The sequence below is a fragment of the Sander vitreus genome, chromosome 7, assembly GCF_031162955.1.
Source record: "Sander vitreus isolate 19-12246 chromosome 7, sanVit1, whole genome shotgun sequence".
NCBI classification, from domain to species: Eukaryota; Metazoa; Chordata; class Actinopteri; order Perciformes; family Percidae; genus Sander; species Sander vitreus.
In genome coordinates, this window is record NC_135861.1 from 25,742,197 (window position 1) to 25,769,389 (window position 27,193).

Sequence of the window (27,193 nt, forward strand, 5' to 3'; positions counted from 1 at the left end):
GCTGCTTTTGTTTAAGTAATAACGTTTAAGAGCTTTTAATTATTTCTTTATTTTCTAAAAAGACAAACACGTATCTTTGTCAGGGTCAAACAATGTAAGATACTATTAAAACATACATGCACTGTACACACAGTAATGATTTTCTTTAGTTTTGGTTAGTTTGATTTTTGATTTTTGAAGCAATGTATGACAAATAAAGAAAGCCCCGATGAAGAGTGGGGAATGTAAAAAATATGACAATAGCAATAGTAGCCACTTGATAAAGGCTTTTAAACAGTTTGACTTATTAACGAAGCAGCAAGCCTTGAACTTGTTGTAGACAGCAGCCCGCCTGTGTATCAGGACCACAGGCTTTGTGTCTCACTGTCTGATCCAACTGGTGCTTCCTTAAAGGCAGAATGAGTAGGATTTCTCCGTTGCTACGTTTCTGAACTGAGTCCGCACACAAGATAAAGCTCCCGTGAGCGTTTTTTTTTTTTTTTTTTTTTTTATGGTAATTAAATGTATGTTCATGGGAACATTATCTAGAGTGCAGACTCTATTTTCCGTCTTTAATCAGCCAAACAATTCATTGATTAATCAAGAAATAAATGGCAGATTAATGTTTATGTAGCGTACACACAAAAACCACTGATATGGCCCTTAAAATCTTTGAGAAATGAGCCATTCGTTTGCATGAGTGTCATATCTGTGCTTTTGTTTTCTAAATGTTTGATTTTTTATTTTTAAATGAAAACTTTTATATTCTTTTAAAACATCAATAGTACTGTTCAGGTGCCTCAACTGTGTTTTTATTGTTCAAAGTATCATGTTAGCTTTACTAATAGTTAAGATATTGGTGCTGCCTTCAGTATGAATCACTGTTAGTTTCCCTGTGGTCGACACCACATCACTGTACTGTATCTGTTCACTGCATGTTGTGCAGTTGCACACAGACATGCACGATGGACAGGCCTACAGCGATGTGCTCAACACCGTTACCTCTTTGATTGTTTGTTTGGGACTTTTGATTCCTGATGGTGCTACGCTAACAGTGCTAACCTTGCATGTAAAGTTTGGTTTTGTCTTCTTTTTTTTTACCTCTGTCTTTAATTGGCAGCAGCTAAAAGTGAACTTTTGTTGTTGGCTGTTGTTATGCCGTGTGTAGATTGTTATTTTTTTTTAATGAAATGTGATGTAGGGACGTATTAGTGCGATGTAAAGCTCTACTCCCTGGTGAAAAGAACAAATGACATGTCAGGACAATTAATACAAGTTTAAGTGGGATTAAGCTTGGGGAGTGTTATGCCTGATTACAACAGGCATAATTATGCCTGATTACAGGCATTATTGAACAGCTATTACCTGTTTTTACCGCCCACATGTTTTTTGTTTAATTTTCATCAGGTCCTTACTAATTTAGCCCCCACAAAAATCTGTTTCCTGAGCTGAAACAATTTCTGACTTGTTTTATTGTTAAATTTAGGAGTATGTTGTACCCTGGACCCTTTTTTGTCTTTGTTTTTAACCATTATGTTTATGTAGATTATTCCAACTTAATGTAGATAGTTAGGAAATGAAGTTTAGTGGTGCTGCAACATCAGGTGATGAAAATAAAATCTGAGCTGCATAACCTCTGCTTTTTCTTAAAAATATCAAGTCATTATACATGGTAAAACTGAAAGCACCTTTATTCCACCACAAGAGGTCAACATTGTTCTCCACACATCATTTGGGATCTGATGCTGGGAGAGAATCAGTGGCTTTATGTTGAGCTCATCCGCCTCCTGTGGACCTACATCCTGTTACAACTGCAGCTGTCTAAGATGGGTGTGTGTGTTGATCAAGTGTCCTGGTGTCCATTTGACAGCCTGTGGACTACTTTATTCCCTTGTAGACCTGTTAAACTGATTCCAGACAGTGTTACTATAATACTGCAGACCGCTCATGAATGCTTCGCTTCTGACTGTGTGTGCACCTATTAGCGGCTGGTTGTAAAGCCCACCTGAACAGCTCTTTCAGGTACAGAGGGGCTGCATGATGCAGTACTCGGACATTTTACTGGAGTAAAAATAGCAAAACAACAGTGTAAAAATACTTTGTTACAAGTAAAAACACTACATTCAAATTCATAGTTTAGCATCAAATTGTACATACAATTAAAATGCAAAAAGTATATATGAATCATATATATTATATCACTGGATTATAAGTCATTAGTGATGCATTAATGTGTAAACATCACTAATGTTGCAGCTGGTAAAGATGGAGCTCATTTAATGATTAATACTGCTGGGTAGCTTATAATAATACAACATAATTTATTATTAGTTGATTTATATTTTGTCCATCCATCCATCCATCCATCCATCTTCGTCCGCTTATCCGGGGTCGGGTCGCCGGGGGCAGCAGCTCCAGCAGCGGACCCCAAACTTCCCTTTCCCGAGCCACATTAACCAGCTCCGACTGGTGGATCCCGAGGCGTTCCCAGGCCAGGTTGGAGATATAATCCCTCCACCTAGTCCTGGGTCTTCCCCGAGGCCTCCTCCCAGCTGGACGTGCCTGGAACACCTCCCTAGGGAGACGTCCAGGAGGGCATTCTTACCAGATGTCCAAACCGCCTCAACTGGCTCCTTTCGACTCACATTAGTAAGTACTTATTTTAAGGTGGAATTTACCCGTTTTCTGATTTTCGTGCAAACCTTAGTCCTAGTCATAATATGTCATGTAGTTGGAATTTTTCATACTCTTTATTAAAAAATTAAATAAAAAATAAAAAAGAGAGAAAGGTCACTTGGAAACTGATGATATTTCCCAGGGTTTCAGTCTCCTTTGCATCTGAGAAGGAGTGGGACTATCGTTGGTTGCTTTTATGTCCACTTTTGTTGCTCCAGGCACTTCCTTCCCCTCCTGAACAAGTCGCATCACTTCCGCAAAGGAAAGCTGCTTGGCTTCTGTCTCCGCAGTCTGGTTTGGACTGATGTCAGAGTCTGAAAGTGTCCTCTGGTCCAGCTGCTCAACCATGCTGGCCATCGGAGTCGCACGAGGAGAAGCAGAGCCCCACTGCTGGTAGCTGCTCCGGTCTATGGGCTCCACAAACCTGGCGGGGACGGATAAGGATCCCAAGGTTTGGATGTCAAAATCTGTTTGTAAACTTAACTAAAGCTGTGAGATAAAAGCAGCGCAGTAAAAAAAAAAAAAAAAGTACAATATTTGCCTCTGACATGTAGTGGAGTAGAAGTACAAAGTAGCATGAAAAGAAAAGACTCCAGTACCCTAAAATTGTTCCTGTAACGTACTTAGTTACATTCACATGTATGCTACATACCTGTTATAAAAGAAGAGTTTCAGGTCCAGCAGTTTGGTTTCCTCCCTGCTGTTGTTGCACTTGTTAAAATCCTTCAGACCGTCCTGAAACCGCAGATCAGCCTCGAAGTCATAAGACTCAAACCTCAAGAAAACAGACTCCATCTCAACTCTGATTTCATTTAATTTATCTGACTAACATCTCATGTGAACCATCTAAACCAAGACACCAGAGAGCGGAGGAGCACTTCCGGCATTGTTCTTATTTGGCATCAACAAATGTTGCCAAAGGAGGAACACAACTGACAGAAAGAGCAGAGCTGCAGGTGTAGCGCCCCCTCAGGTCAGAGGTAGTACTGTAACGCATCTCAACCTTCATGTCCAGTAGTGTGGTCCGTGGTAAGAGAAGTATTCAGATCTAAAGCAGTAATACATACCACAGTGAAAACAGACTCTGTTACAAGTCCTGCATTCAGTAGATATTCAAACGTACTTTTTCTGCTAAGTTACCAGTTTGAGAGTGTATTAATTATTGTGTTAAATATTACTGGATTTTTATCACAGATGTGCATGTAAAGTTGGAGCTGGTCATGGAGAAGCACATTTTTTATATATATATATATATATATATATATATATATATATATATATATATATATATATATATATATATATATATATATACATATATATTACATGTAAACATCAGCATTTATACATATACATTAATAATATTATTTGTAAGAACTCATTAACTCATTAATAATGTTACAGTTTTACAGTCAGAACTGTGAGTTCACACTGACTGTTTTTTTAATCTTTTTAAACATCCTCAAAATATTTTCATACTTAGTGTATCTGGGACCCCGGGGTGGTTGTCCGCTTTGCCTGAATGGTAGTCCATCCTTTTTATTGTAGATTTACAATATGTTTTCAAAAATATGTTGTACAACAGGAAATGCATTTCCCCCTTTCAAGTTTTTTTTAAGACTTTCATGCTAATATGCAATTATTGTTCCCATTGTATTTCTGTAAACACACTTTGAAGTAATTCATCATTATTTATGAATATTACATTTGTCTGATGATTTTTTTTTTTAACCTTTGTCAGGAAAGTTGTCCTATTTTCTGTTTTTGACATTTTCATTAAACCTGTGAAACTGGGTTTGTGTGTGTGTGTAATAGAAGAGGGGGAAAATGTGTGTTGAGAAGAAATGTGACACCGTGTGATTGTGTGACTCGGTCCTTGACAACAGCCGGCCAGACGCCACCGAGAGGAGACAATGTATTTTAGCTGATCGGCTCCAAAAAAAAAAATCTGAGCTTCCATCGCACACTACAAATCAACATTTAATAATGGTATTAATAATATATCAATACATTTAGGCAATCACAAAGTTACGAAAAAAAGATCTAAACTTAATTAAACTTGATGAGCTGGCTGCAGTTTTTCAGTGACGGTGAATAATGATCATAATAATACATTTTATTTGGAGGCACCATTTAAAACACCCAAAGTCACCTTACATTAGATGAAAACATAATAAAACAGCAAGACAGGCAATGACATGATGGAACATGTGCAACAAGAGGGGGGGTGGGAGAGAGAGAGAGAGAGAGAGAGAGAGAGAGAGAGAGAGAGAGAGAGAGAGAGAGAGAGAGAGAGAGAGAGAGAGAGAGAGAGAGAGAGAGACACACACTCCTGACAGGCGAGGAAATCTTATTAACTTCTTAGCAGTTACTTTTTCTTTTTTGAGCATGTGATGTAACAGCTGATTACTGCAGAGTAAACGCGTTTCTGCAGCTTAAAAATAATCAGATTTCAGGGTGAGGTGTGACTATGAAGCTATATAAATAAGATCACAACACATCCTGTTATTCAGATCTGTTTATTCAATAAATGCATTTAAATGAAGAGGAGACATTCGTCGTATGTGTAAATGTACTTGGCAAGTAAAGGAAATAATAAATATTAATAAAACTGTTTGTTCTCTACGAAATTCTACAAAGATAATATGAAGTTAATTTGCAGTTTACAATATGAGTGCAAAATCAAGTTTAAAGTTTAAATATGAATTAAGCTTTGCAACATTGTAGCTTTTTGTAATTGAAATCCACAGTTAGCCCATCTGTAAAAGGAGATTGAGTGTTATAAAATGTACCAAAAGAAAACTAAGGACTAAGGACTAAGCTAAAAAGTGAAAAACATCCCACATACAGTGTACCAGTCGTCCCAGTTCAACCATCCTGCAGTAAAGCAGGCTTACATTTGAAGATTACATTTTTAAATTCCCTTCCCCGTCTCTGTGCGCTCTCAGCTGTCCAGAAGCATCAGTATGTTCTCCGCCCGGTCACTCGCAGTTGGATTCTGCAGCCGCGCTCGCTGGAGGCGAGTATCTGTGCCGGTGAAGTTTGCTCTGGTGTGACATTTGTCTCTGGGTGGAGCGAGATGGCCGAGCGAAGCAGAAGGTCAAAGTGCTGCTGGAGCTGCAGTCGTAGTTTCCATCCTGGTCAGAGAAAGAAAAGAGAGAGCACCAAGATGAGACCGAAATATTAAAGAGTCGATAATGCTTACAGTTTTTTCGGAGGTCATTGGGTCTGCAACTTTTCATCTTTTTTTAGAGTAACGTAGAGTAATCATTTAGTCTAGAATATGTCAGAAAAAAATGAAAAATGCCCCTCACACTTTTCCACACCCCAATGTGACATCTTCAGATCACTTATTTTGTCTGACCCACAATCTAAAACCCCAAAACATTCAATTCATAATGATACAAAACTGAGACAAGCAGAAAATCCTCACATTTTAGAGGCCATAACCAGCAGACGTTTTGTATTTATGCTTAATAGATAACTCAAAGTTGTAATTGTTAACTCGTTAATTGACTATTCATTGCAGCACTAGAGCTCATGCTCACTTTTAAATGATTAAACTTGACGTTAAAACCATCTCGCCTCTGTGTACTGTGTAATATTAGTTTTCTGGGAAATTCAAATAGAAATGGTAATATGTGCAAAAGGATTATTATGAGCTTCATTTCCTTGTGTTACTTACTTGGCAATAAATCCTTTTCTGGTTTTGATTCTGATTCATCAAATTAGCACTGATGGTGTTTCTGTTATTTGGTCCACTTCTTTAAACACATGGTGAATCAGCAGCAGGTGTATTTATTTTTTAAAGATTGTTTTGGGGCATTTCAGCCTTTAATGGAAAGAACGGCTAGATATGAAAGCGGGAGATAGAGGGGGATGACATGCAGGAAAATCGTCTCAGTCGGATTCGAACCCTGGACCTTCCGCGTCAGGGCATACACCTCTACATACAGGCACCTGCTCTACCAACTGAGCTAACCTGGCCATGAGCAGCAGCAGCAGCTCTATTTTGATCAGATATCAGACAGACATATTATTTGTTACACTCACCTCTGCTGTGACGGTACTCGGGCTGTGTCGGACACCGTTGTTCAGACTGCTGGCCTTCTCCTCTCTCTGCTTCATGAACCTCTGGTTGACGATCCTCGTCACGCTGTCGCTCCTGTGCAGCGACGCAGCAGCAGGCCTCGTTGGAACACGTTCCAGGTTCTTCATAATATTCTTAGTCTTCTGCCCTGACCCCGGTACCGGTTTCTCTGCCCGGCCGCTCACCCTGCGCAGGAACTCTGTGACCATGCCGTAACGGTGGGTGCCTGCAGGTTTGCTTGGAGGCTTGGCGCTGCTCACAGAGCTGTGGTTATGTCCTGCACCGGCTCTGTGACTGGTTTGTCGGGTCCATGTGAGGCCGGTGTGGCTCTGGTGGTTCAGGTTCCACAGTGCTCGATCTCTCGAGGTGGATGTAGATGAGGAGGAGGAGCTCAAATTGGTGGATGAGGGGGGAGAGAATGCTCCGGATGCAGAGTGTCTCCGGTAGAGTTTAGGCGAGGAGGTGGAGGGTCTGGGCCTCTCAACTCTGCCTGACACCCCGTCCAGTGAGGTGGAGATGTGGTGAGAGCGGGCGGAGACCAGGGAGGTGCTCAGGACCCGGGATGGACTGCTTCTCACAGTGACTGAGCCATCTGTCTGCAGACCAACACTCACCATCTGTGGCTTCGTGTGGGTCTGAGTCCCTGAACAGGCCACATCCACCCAGCGCTGTTGTAATCTCCCTCTCCTCTCCTGTGAACTGCTATGAACCGTCTGCCGCCAGCTGGCTGTCATTTCCTTCATGTCGTCGCTGAGGTTCGCAGCTGAGCCCAGACAGAGCGGAGAGAGGGAGGTTGGCGGTGTGCACCAGGGTGAGCCAGAGTTGACAGACTCTCTGTCTGCGACAGGGCTTTGCTTCAGCTGAGCCAGCTGGACTCTGCGAGCTGATGGGGGGCTGTAGTAGATGCGGAAGGCCGACTTCTCTGGGGAAGTGTGGCTTCTCTCCATGGACATCTGCTCAAAGTCCAGATCAGGGAAGCTAAGCGGCATGATAAGATGGTCCCACGTCTTAATGGGGTCCTCTTGGTCCAGCTGGGCAGCCTCTTGGCTCAGATAGCACCAGTTCTTCCTCTTACAGCCGTGAGGAGAAAACTGTCGCCAAAGTCCTTCCACTTTTGAGCTGCACTTTCTGTGAAAACAGTAAGTGATACATGAATTATGACCTCAGTGACTTCAGGAACAAGATGGGCGAGATGTAAACCCTTGAAAAACACTCACCTGTCAACTTCTTCATGAAAGAGACCAACGACAGCACACTAAGGAATGGGAGAAAAACACATATTAGCCAAATAATGGTTGCTGAACTTGTAAATCGTGTCAATGTCGGCCTGTTAGATCCACAACTGTGGTCCAGACTGAAATATCTCATGAACTATCAGATGGATTGACATCACATTTTGTAAAGACTTTCATGGTGCCCTGACGATGAATCCTACTGACTTTGGCGATCCTCTGAGTTAATCTAGCGCCACCATCAGGTCAACATTTCAGTTTATTAGATACTTTGATTTATGACTAAACTAAAGGCATTCCCATCAGCCTCAGCTGTACTTTTGTGTACTTCTGTGTGTTTACCACTAATGAGCTAATGTTAGCATGCCAACATGCTAAACTAATATGGCTAACATGCAGTGTTCACATCATATGGGATGGATGGTAGAAATAGGAAAGATTTCTATGTTTACAACTTCAGAGTTGGCTGTGAGAGGATTAAAATACTGTGCATTGACATTATAACATCTGGTTTAATTTCACTGAATGAGTATTTGGCTTATGCAAGGCTTCCATATTTGTTTAGTTTTCTGACACTTCTGTTTTATTAAACACCAACTCGGATGAATCGGAACTTTAAGAAAAAAAGTTTGGATGCTGACGGAAACGCTACTTACAAGTCAAAAACTAATTATGTTAACTCTGATACGATGCGTCAGCATATTGGTACGGTCATCGTGAGTGTGTCAGCATGCTGACATTGGCATTTAGCTCAAAGCATCGCTCTGTGTTAGTACAGCCTCACAGAGCCTGTTACTCTTATTTCATCATTGGCATACTAACTGTGACCCAGAAGAAAGCAGGGATTAAAGTCTAGTCAGTGAAATAAGGAAAAAAACATAAAAACCATAAAAGCAGGGATCTTTAGTCATGCTGTGCAAAGGACACACCAACAGCTCATTGGCAACAACTCAAATGTTAGATTACATTTCTTATCTGATGTGCATTAAAACGTTCTATTTATTTGACCGAGCAGGTGAAAACAGTACGTTTTGAAGATCTTATCGTGCACCAGGTCTGGACTACGCAGAGAATCAGTTGAGTGTTTTAATGCAGCAGATTTGAGCATGCCTGTCCTGTTTGGCTGCAGCCCCTACAAGAGATTAGCCTAAATACTGTGGCATGAGTCTATTCATGATGCCTGTTTAACTGAGCGTCAGGAAGACATGTGGCCAGGGAGACGGATCATCAGCAGGACTTCCCGCTGTATCATCCAGCCTCACACACAGCAGGAGAGACACATGCCTGAAGGGTAAACACCACCCTTACCTCAGCTGCCTTGCCCTGGGTGGTCTTGGTCTCACTGTTGAATTCAATCTGCTCATCCCGAAGCTCTGCACCGAGATCTTGCAACAACCCCTGCAGCATACACATGGTTTTGTCTTTACCCTGAATAAAAAAAATCCACATATTTTTAGAACAGAAAAATATAATATAATATACAGACAAAATATGCTGATTTGAGTATGAAAAACTTTAATTTGACCTCTTTTGTCTCCACCTCGCATCCTTTAACGTGACACCACTGATGGAGGACCCACAGAATCTGCAAGGACAGTCGCATTTTTGGGTCCCTGCAGCTGCGGATGAGGTCCGATTGGAAGCAAGTTGCGTGTCTCACTTGTTCTTCTCCCTCCTTAACCTCTGAGGTGCGGAGGTCTTCTACACTCTGCTGCTTACTTGGTGACTCTTTGAGATTAAGATCTTTACCATCTCCAGAGAGAAAGGAGAAAGTGCAGAAATCCCCAACATGTCCATCCTTGTGAACGGAGAGTTTGCCTAGATCTTCTCCTGTTAGGAACGTCTCAACCCTCCCAATTAAAGCCAACAGCATGGCCTGTAGAAGCTCCAAAGCCTCATTCAAAAGCCCTGGTGAGAATATTTGATGTGTCTTGCCATCCAAGTCCACCTCTGTCAGAGAGGTAAAAGCACATGAGGTAGATGGGTGGTGGCCAGTGTTTGGTGGAGTCGTCAGAAGCTGGATAGCTGAACTTAAAATGCAGGCATGATCTCTGAGAGCTAGAAGAGTTTCATAGTCTTTCACCGTCATTCCTTTAAGACCTCTGTCAGGTTTTTGGTTGTTATCACTCTCATGACTGTCTAAAGGGTCCCACTCACCACCCACAGGACCCTCTCGACTATGACAAGCAGTAATCGTGCCGTCAGTCTGTGATGAAGTCTCAACATCACTTTTACCTTCCACTGCTGCCTCGTCCTGATCCTGCTTGTACGTTGTGCATGCTATTTTCAAACTTCCCTCTCTGTCCTTCACCGGTGTGCCAGCTGACAGATTTTCCTCCAACACATCCCGGTTCTCTTCTTCCTCCTCCTCCTCCCCTCCTCCTCCTCCTCCTCCTCCTCTTCCCGTTTTCTCTTTCAGGTCGCTCATTTCTGCTCGCAATCCACGGTTCTCCACCTCCAGTTCAACGATGCGCCGGCTCAGGAGTGTGGCCTCCTCTTCCACCAGTTTCAGGTGAACTTTGACCCCTGCCTCCCTGGCGTGGTTGGAGTTTTGTTTGGTCTCAAGCGATTGGATATCGCCGTAGGCTGAGTGGTATTTGGCCAGCTCTTCGCGCATGCCTTCGCTCTCTGATACCAACTTGGTGAGCTTCTTGCACATGAGAGCTAATTCCTCTTTGGCAAAGTGGAGTTGGCACCTGAGATCTCCACTGTCATCCTTTGGGCAAACAAAAGAATTCAACAATGAATATCATTCGGACTAGGATGATGAATAAGTAAACTGCAACATGCAATTTTTCATCGGCGCAGCAGTTACTAACGTAACAAACCTCGATCTGTTGCGAGAGCCTTTTCTCAGCTCTACTGGCTGTTGATCGGAGGCTTTTCTTCTTCAGAGTGCTCTGAGGGATACAAACATGGCAAAGAGGTTTATGAAGGGAGCAATACATACAAAACCAGATCCAACTGAGCAACTTGTCATTGGTGAGACATTTTAAAAAGCCATGTGAATTATTTTAGACGTCTTAATTTCTTACATTAACACTCAAACAAACACCTTTTGAGACATCCTTATCTGCCTTCTGAAATTGTGATATCACAATACTGTATAGAGACCTCGCTGAAGTCCAAAGCTCAGTGTGATTCTTCCATTTCCATGTCCAAATACAGATAAAGGAACAGTTCTACATTTTATGCACAGAGTTTAATTAAAAAGATGGCTACCACTCTCACATGTGTCTGTTCAGAGTGAAGCTACCGCTAGGAGACAATCAGCTTGACTCAGTTGCAGGAAACTAAATCCGCCCGCCAGCACCTCTAAAGCTCACTAATTAAGACGTTAAATCTGGTTTGTTTAATATATCAACTTGTGGTTTTACAAAGTCGTCTGACGGACTATTTTTTAGTTGAGCGCAGCAACTTCCTGGAGTCTTGTTGACCACAAACTCAGTTTTTGTACTATTTAAACAATGTGTTTTATTAAGCTTTAGATGTGCTGGTAGGTAGATTTTTGTTACCTTTGGACAGAGCCAGATTCTGTTTAGCTTCAGATTAGCTGTTTCGTTTATCGTTTTTTTAAGCCCCCAAAGTCTCCTTCCAGGCAGCGCTGCCTGGAAAGCACTAGGATTAGGCAATGGTTATGGTTATGGTTAAGGTTAGGGTTAGGTGCCTTGAAGTCAACAGACACAGCGCTGCCTTGAAGTCGATTAGGCAATGGTTATGGTTATTGTTAAGGTTAGGGTTAAGGTTAGGGTTAAGGTTAGGGTTAGGGTTAGGTGCGTTGAAGTCAACGGTCGCAGCGCTGCCTGGAAGGAGACATTGGGGGCTTAAAACACCATCGAGCAGCTGTTTCCCTCTGCTTCCAGGCTTTATGCTAAGCTAACTTGCTATTGCTATATATTGAAAATACTACTTCCAGAGATGCCTAAAATGCTAAAAAAAAAACTGTCCATGGTGTGATTTGATCCAAACTTTTTCTCACGTCCGAGTCCTTCCCTTCTCTACATGAGTGAGTGGTAGTGTTATTTGTAAGTCTGAGCATGAGAGGAATGTAAGCTTCTGTCTGGCAGCATTGTCTCGCTCATAGACACAAGACAGGATGTCACAGTGTTAATAATAGTCATCTTTTACGGGCTAGAAGTGGCTAACATAACAAGTTGGTCACAGTGTTTTCAATTCAAGGTCAGTGGGCCTGGAGGCCATGACCTAAAATGTGGTTAAAGTAAGTAATAATATGCATGATGGAGATAAACGTTTTGCATTTCTTGAACTGCAAAATTGCCATAATTTGTGTTGCATTTCAAAATAAAAAGTGCAGTTATAGTCTTTACTTCTGATTTCATCATTGTTCAGGCATGTGCAGTTACATTGTGACCTGTCACCTGACAGTATCAAATTACCATTCAAAGTCCCACAAACAGGGTTACAGACAGTCCAGTTGCAGTGTGAGTCTCTGAAATGTCCATCCTCCTTCACATCCATCTAGACTGTGTTTTGTGCCCCTAGATTAGGTAATCCAAGTGGATTTTCCTGCTGGGATCAAAGGGACTAGCAGCTGCCTCTGATGAGTGGGACAGACTGAGCTCATGCCAAAGCACCGAATCCTGGATTAAACCAAGCACGTGTCACTGAAGTGCACGACTGTTATCTCAGGAGCCATCAAGGCAAGAGGGGCCGCAAGAATAAAAGGTGGACTGGAATTTCAATTGAACTGTCAGGGTGTGGTAGCCACCCTTTCATAAAAGCATGTACAGGGATAGTTGTAGGTCAGTATGCCAGCGCACAAACACCAATTTGAATGCCATAATACAAGCTGATCCAGATTTAGCCTCTAGCTTAATAGGAGCAGAAAGGAAGAAAGCGAGTCTATTTTTGTAACCTCTCTCTCCCTTTTCTCTGTGAGGATATCAGCTGTGCCTGGAGTTTAGGCTTCAGCATGCCAGGCTGCTTCACCCTGCTCCGGCACCAGGCAGCTGCTGGCCGTACCCTCCTCTCATATCATTGATCTGCACCCGGGTCATGTGTCACCTGACATCAGGGTGACTGAGGGATGAGGGGGACAACTGGCTGGGATGGGTGCAGCTGTGTAGAAATGGAGAGGAGGATTCCTGACTAGAGAGCTGGAGGCTCGTGAAGGGCGTTTATGTTTATGCAGCAGTTTATGTTTCTGTCAAGATTTTGGCTGAATATCTTCACCCAATAAATAAATGTATTTGAGATCCCCTCCTGTGATTGGAGGAGGGGGGGCTTTAATGTCGTACCTCTCTGACTTTCTCCACCTCAGCCTGTAACACCTGCTTGGCCACTTCCAGTTCCTGGGTCTTCTCACGCAGTGCCTCATTTTCCCACTCCAACTGGGAATTCTTCTTCTGCACCCCCTCCAGCTCGTTGTACAGCCGGAGGGACACACTCTTTGCAACCTGTAAACAAAGCCAACGGCAGGTTAGTGTATCTCCAATCATGGTCTGATTATGAGACTATGGGAAGGGACATGTAAAGGCTCCTCACCCCTCCTACATAAGAAAAATACACAGGTCTTTTTGCATCTCTTTGTGGTAATAATGTCTATTAACGTCCATTTGTGGTTGTTGCGTGTCTCTTTGTGGTCATTTTGCAGCTCTTTGAGGTAGTTTTGCATCTCAAATGTGGACATTTTGCATCTCTTGTGGTAGTCTTTTTGCGTCTCTTGTGGTCCTTTTGCATCTTTGAACATTTTGTGTCTCTTTGTGGTCATTTTCCGGCTCTTTCAGGTAGTTTTACAACTATTTGTAATCATTTTGCACCTATTTGTAGTCCTTTGATCGACTTGCCAACAAGAAATGTTAATAGTCATTTCCAACAGAGGCTCTGGAGCTCTGGCTCCAATCAGAAAAAAGTGATTTAAAGAAAATCTTCTGGGCCCGATTTTATCTCCTTTCCAGATTTGTAAAAGAGACTTTACAAGGAAATGCTTGTGACAGGAATTCACCATAGGAGTGTGTCAGAGTGTGAGAGGGTGAGGCTGTTGGGAATCCTACACCACTACCACGCTCACCCCGGCTCAAAGAAACACAGTCTGGCTGCCACCACAGATGCTCATTTAACAGAGTTTTTGACCTTTTGATAACGATTACTGTGCTTTTATGTTTCCTACTGACGGAAAACAACTCACCACATAATTACACCATGGTGGAACAAAAATATAAACAGGATGCATGATAAAGACATTTCAAACTAATGAAATTTTTGTGGTTCTGACGAACAGAAGAAAGTATTTTACAGCCCAGTCAACAGTCGTGACTCAGGCTGCTGTCAAATGATTACAGTCCTTTAGTGCGTCTAAGCACCACTAAAACAAGAAATAGCTTTGTGGGAATAACAGATTGATGTTGCCAACTGGAATAGCAGTGATTCCGTCAAAAGCCAATTTGGGAGAATTTACTGTTTGTTGGTGCTGGGAGAGTTTTAACAAGACCACATGATGACGAAGGAGGAGGAGTAACTGAAATGATTTCTGACCATAATATCGTGCTCCAAGCCCCGGACCAGCTCCCCGTCCACCTGCCCCGTCTGAGCCACTCGGATGCTGCGGCGCTCGGCCTTGCGGAGGCGGTACTGCAGGATGCGACAGGTCTTGTTGGCCTGCTCCAGCTGCAGCCGCAGCTCCTGCAGCTGGAACACCTCCTCTTCCTGGAACATGTCGCGCATTTCCAGCATCTCACAGCGAAGCTCCTCCACCTCATCCTGAGACAAACAACACCCAAATACAACTACTTTAAATTTTGCTTGTTTATATATTCAACTACCCTTTTGTGTAATGAATTGCTATGTAATAAACATTATTTGGTGAGTATAAGGAAAATAAGTACAATATTTTTTTTATTATTGCCCCTTAAGCTCACTTCCTTATGAGCTGCCATGGTAAAAAAGAAAGAAAGAAAAGAAACCAATAAACTTCTCCAATTACATTGCTTATTATTGGATTGTACCTTTTAGTTGAAAACATTCTGAGTCAAAGTTAGGGAAGTCCTTGTGACTGGTCGATAGTATGGTTCAGTAATCCCCTTGACTCCTTATTTACGTTTATTAGGGGACAGATGTCATATACCAAATACATAAAAATGTGCATTTCCAATTATGGTTATGATTACAGCTTGAAAGAATGAGGTGCCCGCACTCAAATGGCATACAACAGTGGCTCAAGCATATACATAGGGCATTTTTTTTAAAGTTGTATCCAGCTGTATCCTTTTTGCCCTGCACCTCACCGCTCTATAGGATTACAGCTTCCAATTGTTTTAAGCATCGGAATCCAGACTTGAAAGATTGTGTTTCATTTGTATTCATTTTATTGTTGACCTGTCTCTCCCCATTTGATCCTTGATGATGTCACAGTGACATCATCAGGGTTGTCTCAGTTTGGGTTTGAAATTTAAAGATTTTAACACACTGGAGATGGCTGTGTTACAAACTGAAGGTGTGGATTGTGAAAGATGCTGTCCAGTTGCATTATGGGAAATGTAGAATCCAGTGATTTTGGACTAAAAGGATTTCAGCCTCTGCTGCTTCGATTTTAAACTTTGTTTAAATCTTTCTCTTGTTAGTCCCACAACTTTATAGAAGTGGAAAAACTAAATTGCTGGAGTAGCCCTTTAAATACCAAAAAGCAAAAAACACCTCCAACTGGACCTTCTGATTGGTTTCATTTCCACTTTTTGAACACCTCATTCACGCTTCCTACTGTAAAAACATTTATATAATGCTTAATTGATATAGTGAATACCAGGGGCAAAAGGATAGTGTTAATGTTTGTTTGACATGTTTTTCACGAGTTTTCACATTGTGCTTTGTCTTCCATTTTCCGGTTTTATTTCAATATAACATGGAAAATGCTACTGATGGTGCCACACATCATATGTGCCACTCGTGACTTTTGATTCTTGCATGAGAGCTTCCCCTCACTAATGAAGACTGACAAGAGCATTTACTGAAAATCGGCTCTGGTGTTCAGAGTCTGGAGGCCTCTTATATCTAACAAAAGAAGCGACACACAGACTTAAAAACAAATGTGTTCATATATGCAAGCAACCCGGATATCATGGAACTAGAGTTAAAATATCAAACTAAATTAAACAAATCTGATTAAAAAATTAAATAAAAAATAAACTTACTTTCAAATACTCGTTCTCTGACCTCAAATCTTCCACCTCCCTGACAAGATCCTCGGTTGTCTCTCCCATCATGAGATCCATAAACGACCCCGAAGAGTTAAACAAACTGAGACCCTGTCCAGCAGCATCAGGCTGGAGAGCGCTTGTATCCCTCGGTACCTTTACGCACGGTTTCCCGTCGCCTTTCCTCTCGCTGTCCGGGCTCAAAAAAGCTTCCCCGTCAATCCAGCTTAAATAATTGTCGCTGCTCGCGAAGTTGTGCTTATTGTTATTGCCCTCCGAGGGGCAGTCGGATATTTCTGAGCTGCTGTCTGAGGAGGAGAGTTTCCCTGACAGGCAGCCGGAGTCTTTGCTCAGGTCCTCTGAAGTGTTGCTGGCATCGGACAGTTTCCTCTGCGCGCCGGGGCACTCCACCGTGGCGCTTGATGACACTTTTACCGGTCGTTTCCCCTGCAGTCCCGACGATTTGACCTCCTTTCCAGAGTCGCACTGACCTGACTGAGAGCCACTTTGGGCATTTATAGAAGCCAGATCTTTCTTCTTCTTCTGGGCAGAAACCTGCTGCTGCGACCTGGGTTGTTTCTGGCTCCGGAGCGCAGTCTTTGCGCACTTGTCTCCGTCTCTGTTCATCACGACTCTCGTTCTCTTCTTCTTCTAAGTGGAAAAAAATAGAAGCTTTTTCAGTTCAAGATGATCATGATGTGTCCACCAATATGTTGAAAGGTCTTAAAGTCCGCAGCTCACAGCTCACTGAAAGACATCCGACTGGTTGTTCTCCATCCCGAAGACTGAAACTTTGCCAATGCCAGAGAAGCAGAGCAGAAAGTGACCAGCAGACTTATAACGCAGCTTGTTAATGACTTCCGGTCCTCAGTTCCAAAATAAAACCCTCACATTTACATTTGACGACAATGTTCTGCAATGTCTTTCTTTTTCCTTGTCATCAAAGTTAATTATTTGTTTTCCACATTTTCCATCTATTCCACACAAAAAAAATCTAATTTGATGAAGACAAAACGATTCGAATCATTGTAAAATATCCCTTGGCTTGCAATTAATTGTGCTAAAATAACAACAATTAAGTAAAATTAGTAGACTTTTTCTGTTTATTTCTTCATTTCAAATACCAATCGTTCTACCTCTACCTTCAATCTCCCCATCGAGGCGAGCGAGTTCGACAATCTGAGATATATATTTTTTAAAGCATCACTTACTGTGACTTTTGGTGACTTGACACCGTTAAGGTGACATTGCAGCCCATTTTCTTTACCTCATATTTATTAGACTAATATTAAAACAGTCAAAAACCGTTTGTTCTCTGTACGTCAACCTATCCTGGAGGCAACATGTTCAATATTTACATGCATTGTCACTTCAAATGGGATTCTTATAAGGTTTTAGACATTTGCCATGTATATTTCAAATTTAATCTTGAAATAAATCTGTACATTTTGAGGTCAATTGATCACAGCTACAAAGCTGCCACCTTGTGGACTTATATTGAAGTTTCAGCTAATTCATCAGTCAACATCCAGCTATTTGTAGTAGGCCCACAGTAAGATCAACCATGGATGTCTAATAATAGCCTACCTCAAACAAACAAACCACACAATCTTGTGAATGGAGCGTGTGGTTCATTACATATATTACATGTCTCTCTGTTGTCTAAGGGGGAGATTTTAAATGTTTAATGTAATTCATTTAGGCAACAACCATCATCAAACCGGTTCATTCAAAGATGTCTTCCTTGAGACGCTCATCGCTCTTCTGGTCATTGTTGTCTTAAGATCCTGACCGCTCATTGGACACGAGAGAAGGTGTGTCGAGAAACACAGGAACTCGTGATTGCTTGATGTTCATCAAGCTGGTTTTATATGTGTGCACCTTTTGTATGCATCTGATCCCTTATAATACTGTGAAGAATGTTGAGCCACATTTTTTTGTATATGAATTTAGTTAAATAAAAAAAAAAATTAAATTAAAAAAAAGATGTTCATCAAGACATACATCATAGAAAATAGTAGGGAACCTACACATGAATTGAGAAAACTGGGGTGTGGGGTGTTAGCCTAGTATAAGTAGGCCTAGCCTATCACTTTCTAATAGCACCCTTTGGGAAGTTATTTGAGTTGCAACTAATGGCTTTTTTAATTTTAAATAAAATGTGTCATCGATACATTTGAGGAGTTTTTACGTCCACTCAGCCTTTATTAAAGTCCCGTGTGGACTGTTTAACGTCACATTATTGAATCTGTGTTGTAAACATGGATGTATTGGTTGTAAACAGCAGCTGAACTAAACATCCGCTCTTTGAGTTCTATTTCTAGACCTCTCCTTACTGCGCTGTGATTGGCTGCCGGACCTGTCAGTCACGATGTCCTTGCCGCCCATTTCCGCCCTGCTTGAGAAGCAGCTCACTTTTCGATTGTTTATGTCAGTTGAGCATTCATTTGACCTTAATTCACAGGTATATTGAATTGAATTGTGTTTAAATCTTCGTGTCATTGTCTACGTTGATAACGTCAGCTTTTCTCTGCTGCCCACCCTCTAGCTAAAGGTTTTACTTAGCAGCAGCGATGCTAACGGCTGGTTAGCTAGTCAGAGCTAACTAATATCTGAAGCTCTTTGAGGAGCAGAGCTGCTGACAGCGAGCTAGAAACCTGCTTTTTATTTATTCATAGCATGTACGTGATACTGTTTGTGTGCCCCTGCTTAGTGTAACGAGTCCGTGCTGTTGCAGGTAGTGTGTTTGGCTGTCTGTGATGCTTGGAGCGAGGCTGGGCTGCAGGGAAAGGCCGATGGTGGAAACATGACTTCTGAGTAACGCCCAGTTACTTTCTCTGCTCAGTATGAACAGCGAGGAAGAATTTTACGACGCTGAGACAGGTAAAACACGCTGACAGATGTCTAATATAGTAAAATAGGCATGCTTCTTGTGCCACGTGTCTTTCCTTTCTTCCCTCACCCCCCTCTTGTCTCCATCAGGGCTGGAGTCAGATGATTCCTGTGAGGTCAGTTTTAAAGATGCCCTGGTGTTTGACAGTAAGCAGATGACTGACGGCGGCGCCAAACAGGAGAATGGAGTGTGGGAGCGCAGGTGAGCAATCATGCAGAAGTGTGGTATGTCTCTGGTCTGTATGCATGTTACCACACGACCATATTTACCCTTGGGTGAGGGTCTTTAGGGGTTCATTAGGCATGTGGAAGCGGACAGGGTCAGTTTAACCACATTTTTATGCTGTTAGCTAGTGAGCACCTCCTCTGCAGAATATTTGGAGTTACTGTTGGTATAGCTAGTCAACTTTTCAACTTGAAAGACATCAGGTTTTTGATGCGTAACACTGTGTTTGAATTTTCTGATTTCACCTCTTTTTAATCATAATTGTCCAAATATGTACCAGGAAAACCCTGCCGGCTGAAATGATTTCCAGGAACAATTACAGTGTTTGGAATATATTGAAGAAATGCATCGGCATGGTGAGTCCTACCTGCTTCCAATTTAATCTGAACATCAGGTTAGCTTCAAACAAGCTGTTGCGTCAGATTCTGGGTCTAGTATGACATGTTTATTTATTTATTTTTTTATTAAAAAACTTGCATGGTTTAGCTTTCATTGTTGCGCTACTAGATTAGTCATGTCTGAACTCTTTGCTCTTCTCTCTGTGCAGCTGGCTATAATTGGCTTGGAAATTGCATTTGTTTTGCAGCCATCTGAAGGAACCAAAATAGCTTAAATGAACATCAGAATACAATGAATATAAAACACATGTTCTACAGTTTAAAGGCAGAGCATATTTGTTTCGGAAAGTTAAATAATGATGCATGAGTTGCTTGAGTAAGATATTTTGCATTATTATTTTACACTTTGAATCTGATCTGCTATAAAGCTTGCCTGCTTATTTATTTACTTACTTACTTACTTATTTGGTCTTTTCATGTGCTTTTACAGGAGCTGTCCAAAATAGCAATGCCGGTTGTGTTTAACGAGCCACTGAGCTTTCTCCAGAGAATGTCGGAGTATATGGAGCACACTCACCTCATCCACAAAGCCTGCACTTTGTCTGACTCAATAGACCGCATGCAGGTAGAGATAACTCTGAAGATTAGATAGATTTTTAGCTTATTTTTTATTTCTCTTTTAAATACATTTCTTCTGTCTGCATTGTTTGAACACACCTGGACAGATTACAGATGTAATCGATCTTAGTCTGATTTAAGGCTGCAGCTAACAATCATTTTCTTTATCGAGTAATTGGTCCTTAAAATGTCAGAACATTACCCATAAGGTTTTCTATAAACCAATGACACCTCTTCAAATACCTTGTTTGTCCAAAACCCAAAGATATTAGATTTTTCTTTCACGTAAGATGAAAGAAAAAACATCAGAAATGTTTGGTGTTTAAGCTTAAAAAAATAACTTAAATTTCAGTCGATCAACCGATTATTAGTTGCAGCTCTACTCTGAGTCCCTTCATGTCTCTGTGACAGGTTGTTGCGGCGTTTGCTGTTTCGTCTGTAGCATCTCAATGGGAAAGGACTGGAAAGCCATTTAATCCTTTACTGGGGGAGACATATGAACTCATAAGGTATTGGAGAAGCCCGTTGACTTATAGAAGCTTAAGTGCATAGAAAAGTTTTTTGCGTTGATGACCCAAACATACATGAACTAAAAAGGTTTCTATTGGTTTAAAGAGAGGAAGAGGGATATAGATTGATCTCGGAGCAGGTCAGCCACCACCCCCCTGTCAGTGCCTTCCATGCCCAGTCTCTGAAACAAGAGTTTGAGTTTCACGGCTCCATTTACCCAAAACTCAAATTCTGGGGCAAAAGTGTGGAGGCCGAGCCCAAAGGCACTATGACGCTGGAGCTACTGAAGTGAGTATTTGTGTCATTTATTTGTTATTCGATCTGTTTTGTTGTGGTCTTCTCATCAATCTTCTCTGGGAATTTCTTATAGATATAAAGAAGCGTACACATGGACAAACCCAATGTGTTGTGTGCATAACATCATCCTGGGAAAACTCTGGATTGAGCAATATGGAACCGTGGAGATAGTCAACCATAGGTATAGTGACAAATCCTTACCTGCAAGATTTAAACTGGTTGGATGATTGATTATTTATTTATTTATTTATTTATTTTTAATTTATCAGCACGGGAGATAAGTGTGTGTTGAACTTCAAACCATGTGGCATGTTTGGGAAAGAGCTGCACAAAGTCGAAGGTCATATTCAAGACAAAAGGTAAGAGCACAATCACAACAGCAACACTGTAAATAGTCAGCGGTTGTGATTAATTCTCTCTGAACTGAATTAGATTTCCTTTGCTGTTATACTAGTAAGAAGAAGCGGCGAGTGATCTATGGAAAGTGGACAGAGTGCATGTACAGCGTGGACCCCAAGGTTTACGAAACATACAAGAAGTCAGAAAAGAAGTCGGGGGCAGACTCAAAAAAGCTGAAACAGGTGAGTGATGCCGAGATTTACAATTGGTTTTAATTTGCATTCTGCTTTGACTGACATCTTCCACTGAGATGAAATGCTGCTTAGTTTGTTCTCACGTTTGTCTTTGACATGTTTTATCAGTCTTACAACGTGATGTAATCTGTGACTCATCACTCTAAATTCTTTTCTCAAATGGTATCTTTTCCTTTTTTTACAATAACATGCAGTGGCATTAGTAGAAGGTAAGGTAAAAGTGTATTTGATATCTGTAGTGTGCTACTGCTGTTGTCTAGTTTGAGTTATGTTCAAAGTGTAGTGTATGATTAGATCATTGCCAGCACTTATCCATGATGTCTTGCAATGACACACATTGTTGCTTGAGAGACGTGTTGAATTAGTGGCAACTGTAGTTCTGTGAATCACCTGTTTGCACATGAACTGTTAAGTACTGTAAGCTTCAGCTCGTTAGTCCACATCTGATACGTACGTGTGTGTGTGTGTGTGTGTGTGTGTGTGTGTGTAGGGATATAGTTGTGAAGCTGGGGATGCAGAAGAAATGCCTGAAGTTCAAGAGACTGTGACTGTGATACCAGGAAGTGCCTTACTGTGGAGGATAACGCCGCGGCCTGCCCACTCAGCACAGGTAAATATATCTCTCTCACACACACACACACACTAAGGCTCAGACATACTTTCCGCATTTGGCGTCCAAGGCACAGAAAATAGGCTAAACCGTTAAAGCTGTCTTGTGGACTTTTCTTGTAAACAAGGTTTCTGTTTGTTTGTCCCAAAAACGCGTATTTATCATTGAGGCCTGACAAACATGTTTACTAGCTTGCAGTCTACTTCTTCACTACCTTTTGATTATGCATGGCTACAGTTTTCTCTGAAGGGAATTTTCCTTATGAAAAAATAGTTCCTCTGACAAAGTGGAATAACGGAAATAATAACGACAGATTCTGGAAAGACTCGTCATTTATTACAAATGTGAATCTTTTTCATCTTGTGAACAATACAAACAAAATTCATCTTCATTCTGTTGGGGTGGAGGCAGAGACCAATATCTCAAACCTGGACAAATGAATGTAAAATATCTGCATGGCTTGATACCTCTAGAGGTAAATGAGAAATAGTTTTCTCATAATTTGAGTGAACCAACCCTTTAATCAAGAGTGGGTATTGATTTCATTTTATTTGCAGTCGCATACATTAATAGAAGGCATATACACACATATACATATATATGTTTATTCTCTGTTTCCTTCTGTTTAGATGTATAACTTCACCAGCTTTGCCATGACACTAAACGAACTGGAGCCTGGCATGGAGAGACTACTGGCACCAACAGACTGCCGACTGAGGCCCGACATCAGAGCCATGGAGATTGGAGACATTGGTAACACCATCCTCACATAAACATGCAGAGAGAAGCCCAAACTGTTCCTTCCACACATGGCTGCATTAGCAGGACCCTCCTGATTCTGTAATGGCTCCTTCATTCATATTTTGTGTTTTTTATAGACTTATCGAGTACAGAGAAGGAGCGGTTAGAGGAGAAACAAAGGGCCTCATGCAGGGAACGCTCCGTGGATGAGGAGGAGTGGTCAACCAGGTGAGTGTTGGTTAAAAATGTCGAGGTGTATTTCCAAGAGCTTTCAAATAAAGGCCCTCTTAGACATGCACATCATTACATAAATCTGATGCCAATTTAACATGCCGGCCTCCTGTTGGAATAACACTTTTTACATAAAAGTCACAACGGCACTCCTGATGTGTCGGACCGAGTAATATTTCTGCATAATTTAAAGGCTGCAGCTCACAACAATTAAAATTCATGTACATTTACATTCATACATTAACACAAATGGGATCATACACACACAACACACTATTGTAAACACCTATACCACTCTTTAGAGGCGGGTCTCTCTATTTCAATATTCTATATGTTGTTAACCTGTATCCACAACCACCGTCTTTTCTGTATGTCATTCCTGCGTCTTTGTTGTTGCCAAGAAAAAGCTGGATATAACATACATTCCTGGTAGATTTCTTTGTAACGTGAAGTCGTGAACGCTGTATTTCTATTGTTTACATCACAGTAGTTGTCACAAAAGATTAAATAGTTGCCGCCGTGATAACTTTCCAGAACTGTCTTATCAGTATTATAAACCGTTTAGTGTTTTGTCGTCTGATAAGCCTTTGTACGCATGAATCTGTTCCTCAAACTGGATCTTATTTATTTGTCACTGAAATCTTTAAAACCAATGAGCTGATTTCGGTCTGAATGCCCGCTAAACGGCTTGTTGTTCAAGCTTGGGGGAGCTTGTACATAATAAAACCGACGGCATACTTCACTGTGTTAAAAACGTTAAATTAAGTAATAGATGAGCACATTTATTAACGACTTATGTAAGTTAAGTTTTTAGTTTTTTTCCTTCTGTGAATGTCCTGTCAAGTCACTTTTGTCTGAATTGACAAAAAAAATCCCTTTAGCACATTGATGAAGCCAGCAAAGTTACGTACACCATGTCTGAAAACTCATGAGTGTCTCCTGATTCCTGGATTTCTGCTATGTTAAATACATAATTAGAAAGACTACACTTCTCACATCATCAGTTTACCCGGAATAAAACTAGTCTACTTAGCAGCCTTGTCTCATAATGCTCCAAAGCCTGTTTCCCTGCTAAGAGCAGAAAAAGCTCCACGGATCATTAAAGCTCACGTTGTCCACTTCCTTGCCAATAAATCAGATTCTGATGTTATGTAATATTTCCTGTAACCGTGTAATTAAAGCTATAATGCGTAGTTTGTCTCCCCCATGAGGAGTTCTAAGTAATGACAAGAAAACTGTCGGCGCGTCCACATAACACAAGCCTTCCGTGATCGCGCACCTCCTACACGCAGTTGCTAGTAGCCAAGGAGGATTCAAAAAAAAACACGATGGACTGTTCAAAAGAGGTAATTATCTTCACTCGAGTTTCTGCATGTGAAAGTTGCCGTAAGACACTAGTTTCTAAACATAGCCATACTGAGAAATACAGAGTTTTGTGGGGCTGATAGGCATTAGGCAATGGCTTGACTATAACGGACGTTCATTAATATCCAAAAGTTACTCACTAAAGCTTTAAAAATAAATCCTGCATGTGTTATGTCTCTCCAGGTGGTTTCAGCTGGGAACAAACCCTCACACAGGAGCTGAGGACTGGCTGTATACAGGTGGATACTTTGACAGGAATTACACTGACTGTCCCAACATTTATTGACATTGGAGGAGGTGCTCAATGGAAGATCTCCTCCTCTCTGATAGGATTCACTTTATTTCTCAGCATCTAAGATTTTGTGTCTTTGTGACGTCCAGACGCTCACTGGTACTGTCTTTGCTTGAATCCATGAAAAGCTGATATCAGAATGTTATCAAACAGTTTATCAGATTAATACTGACTGTGCACTTGGTCCACAGGAGAAATGTGATATTAAGGAGAATTTTAGAGTTATTTGAAAATGTTGACATAAACATCTTATGTCTTTATATGCCCTAATCATGACAATAATAATCCCCATATATGTTACTCACCTGTCGAGGGTTTTTAAACCTGTGTGTGTGGTGCCCATCCTGCTGCTGCAGGACAGAAAGCTCTGACGTCTAGAGGATCTATTCTCAGTTTTAGTTCAGGTACCCAACCCTAATCTTACCTATAGACGTACCACACACTTCTTGTCCAGTTGCATTTAAATATCAGGGGTTATTTAAACACATCTGCTACTTTTTATATATAACCTATTTGAATATTAGATGTATATTTTCGTTAGCTGTAAACATCCCTAAAATGTCACGTGTGATACATTTTTCTGTGAATAGACTTACAGTAGAGATGAAAGCTGCTTATAACCATGTTTACCTTCACAGTAAACACATTGTTGGTACAATATGTTGTTGTCCGCTGTAACATAGATAATGTGTATAATAATTGGTGCATGCATGTCCACCAAGATGATTTACACAAGTTTAAAGCCATAAAAACCTTTTCAGCATTAAGTATAATACTGTAAATGGCTTCACATAAAACGTTAAAGTGAAAGGATACAGCGCGTTTTAGTTTAAATTCTGACACTATAAGAAACCTGTTGGTGGGATATTCTGAGCCATACAATCAAAACAATATTAATGAAAAGTTCATATTAATGGATTTTGTAACTCCTATTATTATTCTTTGTCTTACTTAAGACAAAGTAGCTGTAAACAGGAAATATAATGTTGCCATAGAGTCAGTTAGTTAGTTAGCTGTGTTTTTCGTTGTTGCTTGCATTTGTTTATTTTGCAAATTGGCACCATTAAAAAAATAAAAAAAATAAAAAAATAAAAAATTGCCTAATTAGCCATTAGCAGTTCCTGTTTGCGATGTACCCATAAAATGTAACTATCACTGGATGACTTTGTTACTGAAGAAAAGTTTAAAAAAAAAAAGATTCTCAGGAAAGTTCTTGCATTAAAAGGAGCATCTTTAATTTTTATGATTTCCAAGCGGATGTTGATAATAATGATATCTCCAGGAAGTGCAAGTCGCACCAAATCTAAAATTTGTGTTATAGCCTATATTTTTGACCGAGTTATGACTCCGGGAAGGAGTAGGAATTTTGAGGCAAATTGCGGCTCACATCTTTCCCTCCGCCTGCCGAGGCACCGTTCAAAAACCTCTTGTTTAAAGAGAGAGCTGCTACATACCGACTCCTGATTATAGCCGTTTGTCTTCACACATGGACAAGTAACTGACTGTTTCCAGAGGTTCCAGTTTGATGCCCAGAGACATTTTTCCATCAACGAAAGCGGTTTTCGGACACAGCAGCAGCAAAAAAGACAGAACACTGTAGCCATCATAAACCTATGCAAACTGATCCATCTGGTCTGCCCTCGTGAAATGTGAAAGAATGAAAACAAAACACTCTAGCTTGTAGCCAATGTGTGCTTCAGACACTACAGAGGCAGCCATTAATGAATGTTGTGTGCTTAGGTTAGAACACTTACATATATACAACAGATGTTAGTATGTTCCTTTGTGTTTCAAAGCACTAACGTTGCATGAACATGCACATTTGAACGCTCACAGTCCAATGCACATATTGTACAGTGAAAATATATTCTACATCATGTCTTCCCCCAGCCGCTCTTGAATTTACTCTGAATTTAAAGCACTTTGCGAGGCCTGCAGACACTCAAAGGTGCAGGTTTGCTGTGATGGTTCTCACACTCTTTACCCTCTTGTTTCGTCTAGCATTTATTTGAAAATGTTTAGATTGTATTTTGTTTAGTTTTTCCTCATACTGTTATCCATACACAACCATATGCATACATGGCATATTTGAGAAATAAATGATGCACTATTGAAATTACCAGCCCTGTCGTTGTTTGAACCATCACTTTAACCACATCTTATGACATTGTGTGTTATTTATACCAGTGGTGCTCAGATAATAGGCCAGAGATGATTTATAGGATTTGAAAGAAAATAAAATAAACATTTTAATATTTTTTCTGACTTTTTTTCTAATCTTTGCTGAATTCTTGTGGGAAAAAAAGTGAAAACCTTAACCTCTCAGGCCTCTAAAATAAGACGAGAGAAACTG

General features: G+C 40.9%; 3 protein-coding genes across 4 annotated transcripts; 1 reads left to right on the forward strand and 2 right to left on the reverse strand.

Moving 5' to 3' along the window:
* Window positions 1-1,652: 1,652 nt before the first annotated feature.
* On the reverse strand, window positions 1,653-3,561 carry LOC144521208 (uncharacterized). Its single transcript, XM_078255623.1, has 2 exons — window positions 3,308-3,561; window positions 1,653-3,079 (listed from the first exon to the last, which is right to left on the reverse strand). Exons 1-2 carry the CDS (start codon window positions 3,448-3,450, stop codon window positions 2,770-2,772), a joined length of 453 nt encoding a protein of 150 aa, XP_078111749.1. The 5' UTR covers window positions 3,451-3,561; the 3' UTR covers window positions 1,653-2,769.
* Window positions 3,562-5,004: 1,443 nt separating this feature from the next.
* On the reverse strand, window positions 5,005-16,919 carry LOC144520218 (uncharacterized). Its single transcript, XM_078253885.1, has 9 exons — window positions 16,125-16,919; window positions 14,473-14,697; window positions 13,236-13,394; window positions 10,806-10,877; window positions 9,503-10,693; window positions 9,286-9,405; window positions 7,963-8,000; window positions 6,709-7,873; window positions 5,005-5,792 (listed from the first exon to the last, which is right to left on the reverse strand). Exons 1-9 carry the CDS (start codon window positions 16,752-16,754, stop codon window positions 5,637-5,639), a joined length of 3,756 nt encoding a protein of 1,251 aa, XP_078110011.1. The 5' UTR covers window positions 16,755-16,919; the 3' UTR covers window positions 5,005-5,636.
* Window positions 16,920-18,487: 1,568 nt separating this feature from the next.
* On the forward strand, window positions 18,488-26,959 carry LOC144521209 (oxysterol-binding protein-related protein 2-like). 2 transcript variants are annotated; one of them, XM_078255625.1, is made up of 14 exons: window positions 18,488-18,557; window positions 18,865-19,010; window positions 19,110-19,221; window positions 19,526-19,601; window positions 20,074-20,208; window positions 20,613-20,710; window positions 20,817-20,999; window positions 21,082-21,189; window positions 21,278-21,367; window positions 21,463-21,589; window positions 22,092-22,211; window positions 22,841-22,964; window positions 23,090-23,180; window positions 24,732-26,959. In XM_078255625.1, exons 2-14 carry the CDS (start codon window positions 18,974-18,976, stop codon window positions 24,832-24,834), a joined length of 1,404 nt encoding a protein of 467 aa, XP_078111751.1. In that variant the 5' UTR covers window positions 18,488-18,557; window positions 18,865-18,973; the 3' UTR covers window positions 24,835-26,959. The 2 variants fall into 2 exon arrangements, with proteins under 2 accessions (XP_078111751.1, XP_078111750.1); XM_078255624.1 differs by having other exon boundaries at window positions 18,499-18,591.
* Window positions 26,960-27,193: the final 234 nt, after the last annotated feature.